Source organism: Carettochelys insculpta, chromosome 2 (genome assembly GCF_033958435.1).
Source record: "Carettochelys insculpta isolate YL-2023 chromosome 2, ASM3395843v1, whole genome shotgun sequence".
In the NCBI taxonomy this organism is placed as follows: domain Eukaryota; kingdom Metazoa; phylum Chordata; order Testudines; family Carettochelyidae; genus Carettochelys; species Carettochelys insculpta.
This window is the reverse complement of record NC_134138.1, coordinates 114,662,293-114,682,234: the sequence shown is the minus strand read 5'-3', so window position 1 is coordinate 114,682,234 and position 19,942 is coordinate 114,662,293. Positions and strand designations below refer to the sequence as shown.

At 40.6% G+C, this 19,942-nt stretch overlaps 1 protein-coding gene across 3 annotated transcripts in view; it reads left to right on the top strand.

The window, feature by feature from the left end:
* Positions 1 to 19,942, top strand: part of CARMIL1 (capping protein regulator and myosin 1 linker 1) — a 295,177-nt gene that overhangs the window by 162,811 nt on the left and 112,424 nt on the right. For all 3 annotated transcript variants that reach the window (XM_074987581.1, XM_074987580.1, XM_074987579.1), the window contains exons 10-13: positions 1,336 to 1,424; positions 5,327 to 5,421; positions 12,141 to 12,227; positions 16,758 to 16,861. In XM_074987581.1, the coding sequence (XP_074843682.1) occupies positions 1,336 to 1,424; positions 5,327 to 5,421; positions 12,141 to 12,227; positions 16,758 to 16,861 (375 nt within the window). The remainder of the gene's footprint in view (positions 1 to 1,335; positions 1,425 to 5,326; positions 5,422 to 12,140; positions 12,228 to 16,757; positions 16,862 to 19,942) is intronic.

The following is a 19,942-nucleotide window of genomic DNA, read 5'->3' as shown; positions in this document are numbered from 1 at the left end:
TATTGAGAGCCAGTGTGAGAAAAACAAATCCAGAATCAATAATAAGTACTGCTCTTTATATCCCCTGGTATGGCATGCTTTGATAGACACAGCGGTACCTTTCTCACAAACAGGTTAAACCACTCCTCTGGAATCACGCCAGTTTACCAGCATGGGTCAGATTCTGAGTTACTTAAAAAACAGAGTGCAGTCAATACTTGTGTTGTTAGAAAAGTGACATTCCTTTTAAAGAAAAAAAAAAGTACAGTCTGTATTATGTAAAACTAGGACTGCCACTAGATCTTTTCTGTGTTGTAGAGTTTTATTTTTTTAAATGAGCTGAGTACTGGACTGAAAAGCTATAAAATTTAGCCTTGGAAATTTACAAGCTGTGGTCAGACTCCATGTAGAAATGTAAATCTTCAGACCACAGTGCACATGTCACACACGGGCACTTTTAATGGGAAATGATTTATTGGTCAGCAATATCGTCTTAGCAGTCAAGTTCATGACATAAGCTCAACTTCAGAGCTTAAAGGATCCTTTATTTTATGTATTGGGGGACCACAGAGTTCAAAAAGCAAAACAAAATGTAAAAATGAGGAAATGGTATTTCTTTTATAGCTTTTGGGATCACGGTTGAAGTAAAATTTTAAAACTACACAATTTTTCTTCACTTTTACCCTCTCCAACATTAGCAAATTAAAAAAGCAGCATTTTACTCTGTTTTGGTTCATTATGAATCCCACAGCTGCCCATGTAAATTTACTTTCTACAAAACGTGACAGATGTGTGCATGGTAGGGTATGTAATGGTTTTGCATGTTTAACGGGATTTACACAAATACCTGGAGAACACCAGCCAGCCATAAAACTTTCACGGAGTGCCTGAGCCAGAATGTGCCTTAATGGCTTTGCATTGTGATTTTCCTGTTTCTGGTTTTATGGTCATCCTAGTTCAGACTTATGTCTGTTCTGTTAAAGAGTGTCATGGACACAATTAAGTAATGCTTCTGAATCAGCAATACTATTAATCACAGAGTTTTTCCGTTGGAAATTAAGTTTATCTTGGTTTATTAGGCAACACTGTGAATGGCTCACTGTTAGTTTGCCTCTTACTTACCAATTTCCTGCTTGGAATCTTTCCCAAATGTATTATTGCTATCTTTTCTCTACCTGTAGGGTTTTTAAGGCTTTTGCTGCTCCGATTTATTTTTTGTATTGTGCTGACACATAGGAGACCCCGTTATATCCAGGGCTTCCTTATGCTACGCATTTCCTAGCTTACAGTTGTGTAATTTCAGGGATGTAAGACTGTTTTTGCTTTAGTAACATCGCTGTATTACTTTCATGGCAGTCCACTGATGTCTGTGAGCAGATCCTCAGAGTGGTGAGTAGATCCAATCGATTGGAAGAATTGGTATTAGAGAATGCCGGGCTTAGAACGTAAGTAATTTTTTAATTAGTTATGATTTATAAATAGACCTATAGAATGTATACGAAATGATAGAAATATTAAAATAGTTAATACAGAAATAACAACCCCATTACAAAGAGTTCACGGTCATATTTTTCAGAGCTTATAAGTGTCCACAGACTCCGTTGGAGTCTCTGATGCCTTCTTGTGTTACCACCTGTGGAAATGAGGTTGACACATTGTCTAACTTATGCTTATTTGTTCCTAGCTATCTTGGACACTGACTTAACAGCTGGTAGCTGTGCAGAACAGACAAAGTTTTAGAAATCATTTAAACCTAAAATAACTCATAGTTTTCTCTGAAAACTTAGCTGACAGTGTTGATATGAAAAACTTGATGGTCTTTCCAAAAGCATTGTGTTCTGCTTCTTCACATCAATATGGAATACTATTGAACAACAGATTGCAGTTACCATATATTGTTTTATTGGTGGGGGAGACATCCCTTTAAGATGGAATAAATGTGTCCTAATATTCAAACTAGAAAAATGTACTCTCCTGTACTTTTGATTGTGATACTTAAAATAACAAACAAAACTAAACCTCTTACAGTAGTCCATTGAAAACTAAGATATTTAGAAATAATTCAATTTAATGCTTAAATACTCCAGTACTATTTCAGTACCTTCATTGTGTCTATTTGTTGTGTGAGAGATAACAAACACTTAAAAACACTAAGATTTAGTCAACAAGTTAAACTTGTAGACTAGGATTTTCTGTGGCCCTTTAGAAGACCATTGCATGCTAAGAATTAGTATTAGAGTAATATATAGCTGTCAAAATGATTGTGCTAGGAGTTGTACATTCAGATAGTAGTGCTTGCTCCTTGGAATTGTTACTCTAAATGGATAAATCAGACAGAAGAGTGGGAAGATGGAGAGTAAGTGACTTTTCCAAGGTCATCTGGGGAAGTCTTTTGTAGAGGTTGGAATTAAATCAAGCTTCTGACCTCTAGTCTGCTGCCTTAAACTACATCATTCAAAGTGTAATAAATCACTGTTCTTAATTTCTTCATATTTTATGTCATTATACACAGTAATAACCATGCAATATATTATAAGGTATATTAGCTGCCACTGCACACTGCTTTTACATTAAGTTGTCATATCTAGGTTTGGTTTTGACTTTAATAGAGCTTGACTGAGACTCATCCCTGAGAATGCAGCTGTTGTGGCACTTTGTGTTCAGAATTCTTGGCATTTTGAGCTTGTTCTCTCTCTGCTATGATCAGCTTTAGCTATCTGTCCCTATAAAGGTGCACTTGTCACCTCTGGAGATTATAATGTTGTGTTTGCTGGGAAGAAAGGTTTACATCCCATTAGTACTGACTGTCCTCACTTGGCATAGGACACAGAAAAAGCATTTTTAGTGAGTTCTGACCACTTCCATAGGCAGAGTTGGGAGATGGTACTTAGGGTAAATTTCAAAACTGCCTAAGTCCCATTGGCTTTTAATGAGACACAAGTCGCCCTGTGTGCTTTTGAACATTATACCCCACACCTGTAGTATTCTGACCAAAAACAAGAGTGATCACTCTGTCCCTTGGAAAATTTCTCTGTGTCAAGCAGAAAGTGGCATTTTGATAACTATTTTGTTTCGTAGCTGGGGCGCAACTTATCCAGCCAAGATATTGGCTTTCACTTGGAAAGGAAGAATGATTATATAGTTGAAACATAGTAAGTTGCCTGAAATAAGATGCATTCTCTACCTAGGCCACATGGGAAGAATGGGGTCCTATATTTACCAAAGGAATAATTCTCTGGTCTGCTAAGGCTTGTCACTTTAAAGTGGCAGAGATAGCCGGGAGAACATAACTTTTGTGTGTGTGACCTGTCTGCTGGCAGAAGTCTATAACAAAGTTGGCTGAACTATTTCCTGGTCTGTAGAGGTATGTTGGGAAATTCATGTTTGTGAAGGAAAGTGACATGAATTAGGATGGAGTAGAGAATCAAGTCCTGCAGCTCATGCTGTGGTGATACGTGACCAAGAGGCAAGAGAAGAGTGAAGGAGGAAATTAGCTGTAAAAAGAGTATTGTTGAAGCTCAACTAGTATAGACCAGTGATGGACAAACAAGGCTAGCACATGGCTGCATGAGTGTCCCTCTTTCATCTCACTGGGATGCAAAGTTGAAATTGGGCATGTGCATGAAACATGATCCCAAGAATAAGATTAAATACATGCACTGGGTTCTCCTTTTTTATCATGCCTTTTTAAACACAAAGGCTGTATCTACACTAGCCCCCGCCTTTCGAAAGGGAGAAGCTCATGAGACACTGTGACACATGCTAATGAGGTGCTGCCATGAATATGCAGTGCCTCGTTAGCATAATGCCAGCTGTAGCAATTCAAAAGTGCTGCTTTTGAATCACACACCGCCCGTGTAGATGGGGGCCTTTCGTAAGGACCCCCCCAGTCTTCAAAAGTCCCTTATTTCTAAAGCCAAACAGGAATAAGGGGCTTTTGAAGACTGGGGGGGGTCTTTTTGAAAGACCCCCATCTACACGGGCGGTGTGAGATTCGAAAGCAGCACTTTCGCATTGCCATAGCTGGCATTATGCTAATGAGGTACTGCTTATTCATGGCAGTGCCTTGTTAGCATTTGTCGAAGTGTCTTATTAGCACCCCCCTTTCAAAAGGCATAGCCAAAGTGGTCCATTCTTAGGGGCAAATTGAACTATTGGCAAAAGTAACATAAGGAAGCAGAGGAGCTAAAAATAGACAGGAAATAAAAGCTTTCTATTGCAAGAAAAGGTGAGCAGGCTGAACCAAGAGTTAGTGGTTAAAAGCTCCCTACTGGTTGCAATGTGGGATCCAGAGAATTTATTTATACCTACAGAGCCTAAGCAGCTTAGGTACTGCTTGCAGTCCCTGGAGATTGACTCTCTCCTTGGGGTGGTTTTCCAAAGTTGTGATCAGCAAAGGCCCCTGAGGTTGACCCTCCCGATTAGAAAGAGAGTGGGGAGTTCTCGATAAGGGCCCCTTTCTTCTGGAATGCTCTTGCGCCTCCTCTCCCACAAAGCAGACTTTCTGGAACAATTTGTGTAGAGAGAGAGCTGAGAACCACTGAACCAAACTGTAAACCCTGTGTGTAAAGCCAGGTGGTGGGGTGGCACCCCTTGCATCCCTAGTTCCAGCACTTATGCCACAAGGTCAGAAGTAGTCCCTGTTTGACAGTCTGCTGCAGAGCTCATCTTCTTTGAGAGGGTGCTGATGGAGAACTGATGCACTGAGGGCAGGATTTCTGGGTAGTTAAACTGTAGTGATGATCAAATGATGTGATCAGCAGAAATGGGTAGTGCCCTGTGTAGATACAAAATCTGTATCCATATCTTCATCTAATTTCCAATATCCAAATCCACACCTGCAGATGTGAATACCTGTGGAAATAAAGCAGATACCCTTAAATTTGTAGAGTTGTAGGTATAAAATTTGTAACCACATCCCTGTCTGGAAGAATGAATCACGGATATCCTCATTCACGTACACAGATGTTGATACCTGCACGTATAAAGAAGATGTTTGCCGATCTGCAGAGCTCTCAAAATGGGGCTGCTTTGAACAGTTTGTTTCGTAGCTCCTATTTTGCTGGGGTTTTTTTGTTTGTTTGTTTTGTAATAAATATACTCTGAAAGGCACTCAGAACTTTCGAAAGGCTTCTTGGTGGTGAGATATTATCTAATGTATAAATAAAAAAAATGAAATACCGTAAATTGTGCAAATAGATGTGAAAAAACTAAAGGAAATACAGTCCATGTCTGCAACTGGCATATTTGCCCATTTCCATTCTTTCCAGTAACTGAGTGCTTTGAAGCCTCAGAAAATGGTGTTAGTGCGGAAGATAATGTCTTCCTTTGTTTTATTTTCTTGCAGAGATTTTGCACAGAAACTGGCCAATGCTCTAGCCCATAATCCCAGCTCAGGACTTCATACAATTAACCTTGCTAGCAACCCGCTTGAGGACAGAGGTACTATAATTTTTTTGATTTTATTCAGTCAGAATAAGAGGATTAGTGCTATTTCATTCTACTTTGCCTCAATAATAGAGCACTCTGCTTAGTGTGATTGCATTGTAAATATTTGTTGTTCATAGGTCACTGAAAATTGCTTTTCCTCTTTTATTTTGCAAATGTACATTAGTATGAGATTTATCAATAAGGCGTTGAATGGTTTTAAAGTAACCGTGTAGAAATTAGCAACTTGGGCGTGTTTGGCTTCACAGTGATGATCAGTTTTGATCTGACAGTTGATGAAGTGCTTTGCATGATGTGGTGACAGAAGAAATGGTTTTAAATACTATATATTTCAAAAGTAATAGAATAGGCTTAAATCCTGTCTGAGAGAAAGAGAACTTTATTCCTTAGATTGTGTATTCCAGAGATTTTTTTAGCACATAGAACTATTCCCTTGCCTTTTTAATTCAAGTGCATTTAAGCTGTCAATTTTTGAGTTCCTTCTAGTGCTTGATATTGTTAACCTTTAGCCCCAGTCAGTGCAGCCCATACACAGATTGCCTGTGTAAATTGGTGCCTTTTCAACAAAACAATCCCATTGACGTTGATGAAAGACAAGCACATGCTTAAAGATTGAGCAGGCTGAATGTAAGCCTTCATTTATGAGTGATTTTATTTTAAATTCAAGTCACTTGAATCCCATCTTCTGTTTCCCTCACTTCCCTTGAAACTGAAAAAATTATTTGTAATTAAAATAAAATTCTTAGTCTAAGGCTGTGTCAACACTAGGCAAAGTAAGTCGACTGCAGATATGCACTTCTAGGAATGGCAATTGTGTAGTTAGAATTGATATGTCTGTGCTCAACTTACTTGGTCGTCACCACTGAAGAAGGTTGCTGGGAGAGTTTCTCCTGTCAATTTCCCTTATTCCTCACTTCTCACAAGGAGTACAAGGGTTGACTGTGACTCATGAGAGGTCAGTTTTGCACATCCCTACCAGACACACGAAATTGTACCCAGAAGATCTCCTGCTTTGCTAGGGTGAGTCTACTCTACAGCTCTATTTCGAAAGGATGGATTTTGAACTAGAACGTCGAAAGATGGCCTTTCAAAATGGAGCATCCACACATGCTAATGGGGACTGAAGGTTCAACCCATCCTTTCAAAAGGTCCCCAGTGTACTTTCAAAAGAGAGCATCCATACGTCCCAGTGTGCCCTTTCAAAAGAACAGAGGCAGGAAGTGCCACGGGCAGGGTCGCATGGTGGATGAGCCCTTCCAGGGCCGCCGCCTGCCATCCCTTGAAAGGGGCACCCCTCAAGTCCTGGCCTGCACACACTGAGGTCCAGCTACCCAACTCCAGGCACCTAGGAAGAGGGGGCAGAGGAGGCATCCCAGGCCCCCCAGGGACCCTGAGCAGCGTCCGCCCACCGTCAAGGCCATGGCTGGTGCACTGGCTGAGGTGCTGGTCGCTGTGCACCAGTGGCTCCGGTTGGTCACCCTAAAAGCCATCCTCCTGTAGGCCATCCTCAGGGCACAACATCCCCACCCAGTCCCCCAGGTCATCCGCTGTGTGTGGGACTTCCCCACAAGCAGTGACTGGTGGGATTGGCTGGCACTGGAGGACTGGGTTGATGACTGGTGGCTCCAGAAATTCAGGATGACCAAGGGGACATTCCTGGAGCTGTGCCACTGGCTCACCCCTGTCCTCCAGCACGGGGACACCCGCCTGAGGCCAGCTCTCCCGCTCCAGAAAAGGGTGGCCATTGCCTTCTGGAAGCTGGCCACTCTGGACAGTCACTGATCCATTAGCCACCAGTTTGGGGTGGGCCGTCCTCAATAGTGAACAGCCCCATGCCGCCAGGCCCAGCAGGACGGGGTGTGGGCAGAGGAGGCTTTGTGCCAGGCTTTCGAGCAGGGGCCACAGTGACCCCCCGCATCCTGCACACTCACTCTCCAGCCACACCCGGCACACCCTCCACCCACCAGCACCCTGCACACTTGGACACCCACCACCACACATGCACAAGGGACACAGGGTAAAACCAAACAAGAAACTTTTCACTAAACGTTAACTGTGCCCCTCATGGTTGAGGGTAAGGAGGCAGTCCAGTTCTTTAAAGTTGGGGCAGCTGGTGGGCGCTGCCCTTGACTGCCCGGCCATGTCCCGGGCTCTGCAGTGGCCCTGGTAGAGCTCCTTCACCTTGGATCTCACCTGGTCTGGGGTGCGTGTGGGGTGACCCTGGCCAGTGAAGTCCTTGGCCAGGTGCTCAAATGCCACCATGTTTCAGTGCCGGACATCTGTCTGATGCAGGACCTCCTCGTCTTCCCAGAGGGTAGGGAGGTCCTGCAGTTTGCCATCAGTCCATGAGGGGGCCCGGCGCTTCAGTGCCTGGCTGCCCTCCTCGGAGGATTCCCCAGCGTCCTTGGCTCGCCCTGGATGTGGGCCAGGGTCCTGGCTGCTGGTCATGGTGCTGACGAGGGTGCTTTTGCACCTGGGGTGTCGCAGCTGGCAGCAGGCTATGCGGCAGTGTGGGCTCCCGGCTGCCTGTGCACTCTGTTTCCTGCCTGGGGCTCTGTGGGAGCCTGTGTCTTTTAAGTGCGGCTGGACGCTGGAGCCATAGAGCTCTGCCTGTGCTGTGAGCGGGATTGCTGCCTGCCAGCTGATTGCTTCCGTGGAGGACTCCTCCTTTTGAAACAGTGGGCCGTGGAGCGTCTACACTTACTCTCTTTCAAAATAATCTTTCGAAAGGGGGTGCTCTTCCCACCGCGGGAAGGGAGGACCAACTTCGAAGGAACGGCCCCATTCTTTCGAAGTTTCTTTCCAACGTGTGAGGAGTGTGCGTAGATGCTCCGCAGGTTATTTAGAAAGACAGCCATCTTTCAAACTCGCTTTCGAATGTACTTTCTCATGTAGACACACCCTTACTGAGTGAGGTCAACCTTCCGGGTTACTGTAGACATAGCCAAAGCTTGATCCTGGAACCATTTTTGAATATTTTAAGGAAACAGTTCAAAATAAAAAATATTTACTTGTCACTGGAAAACAGGAAAGCTTTTTAGTCTTCCCGTCTGCCCCCTTTTTCTATACAGTGGGAAGGTTGCGTGTGAGGAGCCCCACACAAAATTTGAAAATGCTGATTAGATTCCATTCAGTTTCAAAAGGAATTAAACCCATCTTTGGTTTAAATAGTTTAGTTGAGAAGTCAGATTTCGAGCAATAAGAGCAATGTTCTCTATCATTTGAAAAGCTGTTTTTTGTTGTTGTTTTGTTGGGTTTTTTTTTCCAACAGTTTTGACCAGATGAAGCTCCTTGTAGTAACCACACTAACTTCTTTATAATAAATACTCCAGAGGAGGAAAAAAGCTATCCTATTTTGTATAAGTTGTTGATAATGTTTTTAAATAATTGGATTTAGGCAGGTTAAAAGGAAAGCTCACTATGTTTTTTTTTTCTTTTTGTGTAAAAAGCAAAAGCAGGCTTGGTATAATGAAAGATCTTCAGTCTATATGTCAGACTGGATATTTCTCATGCTGCAAAGGGAACAGTTCAAAATACACAGAAGTAATGATACGTAAGAGAAAATTTAGAGAACAATAGTTACCTATGGACGTAGAAACTTGGATTTTGACTAGTTTCTACTGAATTAAATTATTTCACCTGGATATTGTTAAAAGTTTAACCTTTTTTAAAATGTTGAAATTAAATAAGTTACTTGGCTATTTAAATTGTAGAGAAGTGAAATAATATTTCAGTATGCAAATATTGCATTTCCTTCCGTTTAAAATAAGACCGAAGCAGGAATTCTGAAGTTCTAATATCTTTCGTGTACAAAAGCTAGATTGGATTGTGTGAAAATGGGTAGTACCAATATGACTTTCACAAGTAAAAGTTGTCATAAAAAAGAGGTATGCACAAGCATAGTTAATTACAGATATGGAATGTGGAAAATATGTTTTAACTTGTCATGTCAACTGGAACAGGGATATAACATTATTATTATGAAGGAATTAGAATATTCCATGCTAGTTGTAGCAGCACAGCAGTAATATTCAGTGTGTGAATGATAAGGGAGGAAATGACTAATTTTCCATTGTTAAAGTTGTTTGTTTTAACTTTGAATGCCAGTAAATATATTGTATGATTACTCAAATAAAAGATAACAGGCATTTTTGTGCAGGTAATGCCAAAAGATTATTTTATTTCCTAGAAATTTAACAATTAGTCTGTTAAAAACAGGTGCTGAGTGTAATGTCTTTATTACTGTGAACAAAGTGTTGAATCATGCTCGGATTCCCTTCATTGCACTGTCAGAGTTTCAAAGGTATGCGTGGAGTGTACTGGCAGTCTTGAGATGAACTCCTGTCCCTTCTGACACGAATGGGGTGAAGATTTCATCCTTGGTTTCTTTGAACACCTTATTGTTCAAAATCATCTCTGCCCTTCATTGTCTTATCAAGATCTCCTTGTATTCCTGGTTGCAGCTAGGTCTTTCTCTCCTGCTCTGTTACTGGAACTGCCACCAGAAAGAGGAAGCCTTGTTACAGAAGTTTAGCCGCCTGCTTGTATAAGACTTGAATTGCTCCACTGAGTTTGTTTTTCTGTATTACCACCTTTTCCTACCTCTTAGGTCCCGGAAATGAGATCTCAGCAGCTAACGTGAATGGTGCTGAATGGAGTAGGCAGTCTGTTGTCTTAAGTGTATAAGAAGGGGAAGGATATTTGTTATTTGCTACTCTGCAATAAATAGCCCAGGTGCAAAAGAATGACATTTACTCTCCTCATACTGGCTTCATCCCTTTTTTTTCTACCCGTTTGACATCAAAATCGTATTGGGCTGTTAAGCCTCTTGCAGGTCCTTACAGCTGCAACCAAAAAGTGGATAGGGCCTGCCAGAGAACATAAAATCCTGAAGCAGTATGTTAAAATATGGTAATAGCTGAGTCTCTCACAACAGTGGTGCCGCAGAAATTGTAAAGTGCATTTAGGAGAGAGAACATACCAGTGATCCCAATCCAATAGTCATTAGAATTAAACCTGACCCTGGATTATCAGGTCCAGAATTACACCTGCATCTTTTTTTTTGAGGTTTATGCACATTTTGTGAGACTCTTCGTATGAGTTTTTATGTCAAGTAAAATACTTTGTTTCTGATTCTTGATCTTAGTGTGTTGTATTGAATCTGTTGTGCAGTGCTTAGAAGCTGTGACAGACACATTATTCATACAAAAATAACCACCTCTTTTTTCAAGGAAAAACTGAAGGAAGTGCAAACTAAATTCAACTAGTTAATAAAATGTTTGGAATGTTGTCAGTTGGTGTTACCTTGAAATTTCTCCAGAAGCAAATGATAATTGCAGGTATTTTTCACCTGGTTTTCTCCAACAGTAAATTCCTACAAAGCTGAAGTACAGTTACTTGCATGTTCTAATAAGATAACCAGAATTCATTCTTGCACTAAGTTGGTATTAAAGGAGATAAAATAATGCATTGTCATGGCCACAACTTGACCATACACACAAAATATGATCTGGGGTTTTGGACAGTCGGTGAAAGCTACATGTATCAGCAGCATATGTGCCAGCCATTCTTTTTACAAACAAGAAAAGCTTGAAATAAAAATTGCAAATGTGTAAAATATAACCACTTGTGTTTAGGAGATGGATAAAAGTGTATTATAAATTAGAAAAAAAAACAAACCCAAACCACTTTTGTCCCTCGAGTAAACTTCCTTGTTGGCTTTTTATTATCCATTTTGACACAAGAGGCAAGTTTATTCTTTTTAAAGAACTATAGGTCTCCCCTCCCACCCACCCGGCAAAAAAAAAAAATCTTAGCTGGATTATAACCTGCAAACTGGTACAGAGAAGTATATTTCACACCTCATTTCATTGCTGCGGTTTACTTGTAGATGGATTTATTCTGGTAATGAATATTTTATCAATTGTTTCCATCATTATTTAACAGGTTTCTTCTGAAACATCCCATTTAAAATGGGAAATAAATTTATGGCATGCAAGAAGGTCAGAGAGAGAAATGTGTGGGGAATATTTGGCTTGTTTTTTCTTTCCGCAAAATGGTGCCAAGGTAATATAGATGGTGCCAGTGCTCTAATTCTTATTTTTATTCAGGAAAAAGGTCTGCTGTGTGATTTTCAGACTTTATATAGGCTAGTATGTATTTATCTGTCTAAAGTGGCCGTTACAACTAGAATGGACTCCAGTCCCTTCTCAGCAAAGCCTTTTCCTAGCGAAGAAAGAGTTTGATTAGGGTAGGAAGAGAGATCGGGGTTAGCTTAGATCCATTGAACCTTGACCTCTTTTTTTAATAGACCCAAACAGAGCATTACTACTTTGGAAACTTCACATTCACTTCTTCTGTTTTTAACTTTATCGTGTTCCTTAGTCTGAGCTACAGTGCTTTCAAACTATCCGTATGCGGGCATCCAGGTACATGTTAGCTTCTCTTTGAGCCTTGAGCCTCAAAAATTTAAGCTTGTCCTGCATAGTTTTAAGCATTTTAAAGTAAAGGACATGAGTTGGCTATCATGTACATTTTTGGGCCAAACCTATGAGTAAGTGAATTATATTAGTGAGGTGTTGATCACTCTACCCACCTTTTTCTCTTTACTGCATGGTCGTCTCAGATTTTACCAGTGGTTTAGAATCCTGAAGACCATCTTCTCCATCAGAAAGCCTATGGACTTATGCTCTTTTTCCACTCTCCTCAAACAGGTGTGTCCGCTCTAAGCGTCCAGTTTGCCAAACTCCCAAAGGGACTGAAACATTTAAATTTATCTAGAACCTCACTGTCACCTAAAGGTATGTATCCTACTGATTCCTTCACTTTTTCTCTCTCCTTTTTTGATACTAATGGATTCTGTTGTTATATGACTGGAAAATAATTTCTTGTATACTTGATTATTTTTTAATCTGTCTAACGTGCCTACTTATATGGCTGCCATTATGAGAGTCACTAAATCTTGTTTCTTAGCTTTAGTAGACTCTTCAGTTATGGACCTGCTCTAAATCCCACTGACATTAGATGAAAGCTCTCCTTTGACTTGTATAGGATTTGGATCAGGTCCTATATTCTCGAAGAACTGATCTGTGTTTATCTTACTGTTGGAATACAAATGTATTGCACTTATGGCTTAAGAAGAGGTCTGAAGCATTTAGTTTTTATAATAGCTTATTCTGTGTGTTTAACTTTTCAAAATGCTGTTTGTAAAACTATCAGAATATACTTTTTGTAGATCATATGTGAAAAGTAAAAAAAAGTCTGAAGGAGTGTTTAAAAAAAGATTAATTTATATAGTGGTGAGTGAATGAGATACGGATAGCTTAGTAGTTTGAACGGTGGCCTGTTAAACCCAGGGTTGTGAGTTCAGTCCTTGAGGAGGCCATTTAGGGGCCTGGGGCAAATAGTTTAAAAAAAAATTTGTCAGGGATGGTGCTTGGTCCTGCCAAGAGGGTGCGGGACTGGACTCGAAAACTCCTGAGCTCCCTTCCAGTTTTATGAGATGTGTAGATTTGTACCTCCTTATATATATATTTTTTTTTAAATTTCTTAATTCACAAATATCTCATTTAAAATGAAAAACATATAATCATAATTTCATGAAATATGTATTACTTGTTTTTTTTTTCCATCTTTGGTAATGAAACAAAAGATCTTAAATTTTCTTTTAACTGTTATTTCACTTGTAACAGTAATCAAGGAACTCTTAAATTTAGCTGAGACTTGAAAATAGAATATTACTATATTATATTTGCTTATGTAATCTGTACTAGAGGAGACTACTGAATTAAAAACACAAGAGGGACCCTAGTCTATGATTTGTATGAACCAAGCTGTATTATTAGCTATTACTCTCTGATATGGTAGCCCCCAATGCTTCTACCTTCTGAAGTTGATCTCTTTTTAAAGAAAAGCTCTATCCAACATATTTCTTCAAAATACCATTTTAGTAGGCTCATAAAACTACTGGGGGTGGTGGCAACTTTGCATCTTTGGGAATGGACCTGGTACTTATGATTATCCTTAAAATTGATTTGACGTTTATTGTTGTGCAGTGTGTTTTGGATTATGATTCTTATTATCCCAGTCATTGAGCAGGGTTGCCAGACTGCTGGTTCTTCAAAACTTTATAAATCTCAAGTTCTGCTCCATTGTGTTAATGTTCTGATCTTGGTGACAATCCTTTAATTGAGGAATTTTGGCCACCTCGATACTCCTGGATAGAAAACAAGGCTTATCCCACTGACCTAAAACTCAGTATTTACTAAAACCTTTGAACAAAATCCAGCCCTGGCCAAAGTGCACACTTCCAGTATATCCACCTCCTGGACTCCACCTCACTTGAAGCTCCTTCATTGGTCCAATGGCATCTACAATGTCTGTTTCCCCTATCTCAAGAACAGTTGTCAGATTAGTCAAGACTCCTCAATCAAATACTAATCAGGAATTATAGAGTGTTGAAGCAATATACAAAATCAAAGGGATTTTTATCGTTCGTTTTTTAGAGGGTTCTTAAAACAAAAGTAGAGTCCATCTAACATGCCTACTGATGACCTAGTTAGAATCCTAATGCAGACTGCCCTGTACTGATTCTTAAATTTAAAAAGACCATCCACTGGATGTTGTGCTGGGGCAGCCATTCAGTATTCCTACTGAAAACATGTTCTTTTGGATAAAAACCTCAGCCTGATGATATGACTTACCTTGCTGTTCATGAGAGGATGTCTATATGTGCAGTCACTTCAAAACAATGAATGTATTGCCTTCCTATACCTGCACAGTCTCCACTTCATTTGTTCCTTCTTCACAGCTCCTTTTATCAGTCTGCCCTTCCTTGCTGAGATAGTCAGCATTGCAGTCATTTTGTCTGGTTTTACATTTGAAGATTGTCCTTGAGACTGTAACGCTTGGACTTTTATGTTTTTTAAATAAAAGCCTAGATTTTTGAAACAACTTATGAAGTTTCCTGTTCAGTCCTAGGTGACTGGATGTGTGGATTTTTTCCAGTTTTGTTCTAGAGAGGTAATAAGCAGCCCTTAGTGCTTTGCGCTTCTTCCCAAAGCTCAGTACAACCACGTAGTATTGTTTTGCCTTACTACTTAACAAATACATTTTATTTGAGATTTCTTTGTGAGATTGACAAGTGAACTGCAGGTAGCAACTTCCCAGATGATTTTTCTTTAAATGGGGAGTTTCATAGTTCCCAACAGTTGTTAGGTCTGAGTGCTGTGAAATGACATTATATACTTTATTCATACTGCACTAGGATCTGTTCATAGTGCAGCACACAAAACTGTAAAAGAGATTTAGTAATGTGGAGCTTGGTAGAAAATTCTATGGGCTTGGTTCAATTAAACCTCAGCTTTTTGAACCTGGTCCAGAGCTCACTGAAATCAGTGAAAAGGCTCCCATTGATATCACTGGGCTTTTGTGATATCCAGTGACTTTCTAGTTATTGATACAGTGCTTCTTTTAAAAACAAACCCGCACCCTACATGTGGAGCGGTTTTTACTTTTTACCCTAGTGCCCCCCAGAGTTAACTAGCTCAAATATTGCTTCATTATCCTAGTTCTCAGAATCGTTTTGCTGCTGTTGAATTGTATGCTTCTGATACTGCTGTTTGAATGGGATATAGCACGGTGTTTTTGTGTGTGTACATGTTACTATGTGGAAGTAGAAAGGAGCAATGCACAACTGCTATTAACAACCCTCCTTAAAATGGGCATGTGGCCATAACCCATCGCAGCCAAGGAGATCTGTTTAAAGATGCAAAAAGCTTACATTTGTACGTAATGGCATCCCAGCCCAACTGTTTGCAGGTGGAATGTGTTTAGTGACAAAGATTGAGGTTTTTTTTTTAAATTGTAGCGTGAATAGTGAAAATTTGAAAGCTTGACACATCTAGTGTCATGTACTGACTGTTTTAAGAGAGAGGCCAATTTCCCAAAACATCCCTGAAGCCAACAAAAAGGATACTAATGTTGATCTCACCTTAATATTTTGGTGTTTGAAAATCTAGAGCACCAAATCTAAATGTTTGTGGCTCCTAATTTTGCCAGCTTCCTTCACATATGTTCCTTGACAGACCTATGCCTTTCTGGCATTAAGAATTTCAACATATTTTTAACCTGAGAAAGAGGGACACTTTTACCCTATTGACCATGTTTATGAAATTGATGTATTGTCTGAAAAGCTGCCAACTATATTGCTTAGCAGTTCAAGGCACTTGTCTCTATTTCTTTGACCAAGCACTTAATAAAATCCATCCCTCTATTATAGGAGTCAATGATGCTTGTGTATTTAATGAATTCTCTCAGGTACTTACTGACTGAGGGGATGCCTACAGCACTCCAGAATGATTCAAGAGTTCAGTGATAAGCGACTGTGCCTAATACACAAGTTACATTTGTTGGAGGTGTTCACTTCATCTCTGTTTTAAAGAGTTAGGAATCCCTTTGGAGACAGTGCTGATTTTTTAGTTCTTGACACACACTGGCTATGTCTACGCTAGCCCAAAACTTTGAAATGGCCATGCAAATGGCCATTTTGAAGATTACTAGTGAAGCGCTAAAATACATATTCAACGCCTCATTAGCATGTGGGCGGCCACGGCGCTTTGAAATTGCTGCCGCTCACTGCTGCGTGGCTCGTCCAGACAGAGGTTCTTTTCGAAAGGATGCCAGGAACTTCAAAATCCCCTTATTCCTAGCAGCACTAGCATTTTGTGCTGGTGTAGACATGGCCAGTCTTTCGTTTTAATACAAAAATATTTGTTTTGTATAGCACTTAATATTATACATCAGTATGTTCAATATATATCTTCTGATATCTTGGTTAACCAAATATTGTTCTGAAATTGGTGAATACATGAGTTAAATGTTTGAACCTCTGTGTCTTGTCAGTTTCCTTTGAAGTATTTTGGAACTGTAATTGTTACGTTTGCCTTCTGCATATGTTTTTATTAACATATTCTTGTTTACAATAAGATGTCTTGGCATTACTAATATTTAAGAAATGTAAAAGACCCATTAGAATTTTGACAAGTATACAGTATAGTGGATGCATCAAAAGTTGTTCCTAAGGATCTGGTAATACAGATTAAGGTCTTGTACTTGCTAGATATGTAGGGAACTCCTGCTGAAGTAAGTGGGAATTGAAGGGTGGTGGCACCCTGCAAGACAGGGCTCAGTAAGAGAAAAATAAATAATAATTCTGATAGCACGAGATCATTGATATTTTGACGTTGTGTTCACGGAAACTGCAATCTGACAGGATCTTCGCTAACTCTTTATTTAGCCCATCTAAACTGAATGTTGACATTTTGTTACAGGTGTGAATAGCCTTTCCCAGTCACTGAGTGCTGACCAGCAGATTGCTAACACTCTCACCTACCTTGACCTCTCAGGGAATGTTCTCCGCAGCGATGATCTCTCCGTAGGTGTCCTTATTCTTCTCATTCTCTGGGGAAAAAAGTGTATTTTGTTAATGTAATGTGAGTTGGTGTAGAGAGGGAATTATTTTTTGGGGATATTTTATTTACTTAAGATCACATTCAAGTGGTGATTAAAATGACTTTGCCATCCATTTGTCACTCTGACTTTTATAGGACACAGCTAAAGGTACCAGTCTCGGATCAGGCTGCCATAAAACAGGGCATGCACCCCAAACTGGTGGCATATTTTGTCGTAAGATTTCACCAATCCAGTAACAAATCTGTGCTTTCAAAATAATATGCTATTTATTTTGAAGCCACAGTCAGTCAGTCCCATGCATGCCCTCTAGTAGACAAAAAAAAAAGGGAAGACGGATTCTTTCGAAAATAGGGTTTACTTTCGAAAGAGCAGGGTCTACACTGGTTTTCGTCTTTCGAAAGAAGCTATTTCAAAATAAGAATATGTAAATGAGGTGCCAGATGTGCAATTCTGCACCTCATTTGCATTTTTGGTTTCCTTCATTTGCATACCTCTTTCAAAAGAGGAACGCAAGTGTCGACACAACCATAAAGCATTCTGTCAACAAATTCTCAACAGAACTCTGCAATTTGCCTTGACAATATTATCCCTCAAAAATTGAGGCATAACAGTCCGTTGACAGAACCGCAGGGAAGCAACTTCTGTCAACAGAGAGGACTTCCAGTTGCAGGGCAGCCCTCTTTGCAGAGCTGCCATTCTGGTTTCTAGCAACAGAGAGCAGTGCAGTCTGGCTGCTCTGGCCACAGAGATCTAGCCTAATTGGGCTGGATCTCATACAGGCTTAGAACACAAAACATTAAGGCTATGTCTATACTAGAACCATCTGTTGACAGAAGTTACTATCAGCAGGGAAATCTTGACAGAACCTCTGTCAACAGGTTGCATCTACACACAACTTGCTCTGCTGACAGAAAACTGCCAGACTGTACTGCCCTCTGGTGCCAGAAAGCAGAATGGTACCTCTGCAAAGAGGGCTGCATGGCATCCAGAAGCCCCCTCTGTCGACAGAAGTGGCTTCCCTGCGCTTCTGTTGACAGTGCTGTGTCAATGGATTGTTATGCCCCAATTTTTTGAGGGGTAATACTGTCGAGGCAAATGCGGAGTTCTAATGAGAATTTGTCGACAGAATGCTTTAAGTTTGTAGATGGTCCCTGAGTTATGTCAACAGAAGGCCCATTCTGTGGACAAAACTCTCTAGTGTAGATTCAGCCTAAAAGTTTTAAAAATGCATTTGTTTGACCTTTTTTGTGTCTGTATTCAGTAGATGTGTCTGTTTTCAAGGAGTAGAATAGGTAAAATAGATGAGCCTTTGAGGAATTAGCTCTTAGTATGAGTCTCTAGGTCAGGTCTTTTGGTTTTGCCCATGAAGTCCAGGCCTGTTCCATTTTTGTGTGCTAAAGGAACCCCTTTTCAAAATAAAATTTTATTCAGAGTTTCATCATCATCTATCCATCCCAGTCTCACTTACTCACACAGACTCAGTGTTCAGGTTGTGATACCTAAGAAATGAAGGTTAAGAAATTTAAAGTGAGCTTTACAAGAGTTCATCTTCTTTTGACACACACTTTGAGTATTCATGTTAAAATACCTTACGGCTATGTGATTTCCACCTCCCTATTTCTTGGTGTCTGTTTGTGAAACATGGACATATTTACAAAACATATCACCCTATGCTTGAGTGTAGAACCTTCAGGCGGAGAATTAGAAGAATGTTGAAGAATGAGAGCCTTTATAAAAGCAACAATGTCATAGAATCATAGATTTGGAAGAGACCTTTACTGAAAACAGGACTAATTCCAACAAAGTCATCCCAGCCAGGGCTTTGTTAAGCCAGGACTCAAAGACCTCTAGGGATGAAGATTCTACTACCTCCCTAGGTAACCCATTCCAGAGTTTCACCACTCACCTATTAAGAGAGTTTTTCCTAGTATCCAGCCTAGACTTCCCCCACTGCAACTTGAGACTATTGCTCCTTGTTCTGTCACCTGTCACCACCAAGAAAACCTTCTGTCTGTTCTCTTTGGAACCTCCATTTAGGTAGTGGAAAGCTGCTATCAAACCCCTCCTGCCTCCCTCTTCCACCCGTCCACCCCCACTTTCTTCTCTTTGGTAGACTAGATAAGCCCAAATCCCTCAACCTGTCCTCATAAGCCATTTGGTTGCCCTCTGCTTGGCTCTCTCCAATGCATCCACATCCTTTCTGTGATGCAGGGCTTAGAATTGGACACAGTAGTCCAGAGGTGGCCTCACCGGTGCTGAATAAAAGAGAATAATCACTTCCCTAGATATGCTGGCAGTGTTCCTTCTTATACACCCCAAGATGCTGTTCGTCTTCTCAGCTACAAGGGCATGCTGTTGGCTTATAGCCAGCTTCACATCCACTCTAACCCCCAGGTCCTTTTCTGCTGCACTGCTGCTTATTCAGTGGGTTTGCAGCCTGTAGCAGTACTTGGAATTTCTCAGTTCTAAGTCCAGGACTGTACGCTTGCCCCCCTTGTTTAGTGTCATCCACACATTTGCTGAGGTTGCAATCCATCCAGTCCGCCAGGTCATTAATAAAGATGTTCAACAAAATCAGCCCCAGAACTGACTCTGGGGGTACTCTGGTTGTTACTGGCCACCAACCAGACACTGAGCCATTGATCACTACCCATGGAGCCCCATGATCCAGCCAGCTTGATATCCACCTTACAGTCCATTTATCCAATCCATACTTGTTTAACTTGCTGGCAAGAATTATGTGGGGGACTGGACTGAAACCTTTGCTAAAGTCAAGATGTACTATGTCCACTGTCGTCCCCTTATTCATAGAACCAGTTACCTCATCATAGAAGGCAATCAGCTTGGTCAGGCACAACTTGCTTTCGGTGAATCGATGTTGACTATACCGATCACTTTCCTCTCTTCCCGATGCTTCAAAATGGATTCCTTGAAGATCCTCTCCATGATTTTTCCAGGGACTGAGTTGAGGATGATTGGCCTGTAGTTCCCTGTATTCTCCTTTGCTTTTTAAAAGATGGGCACTAGATTTGCCTTTTTCCAA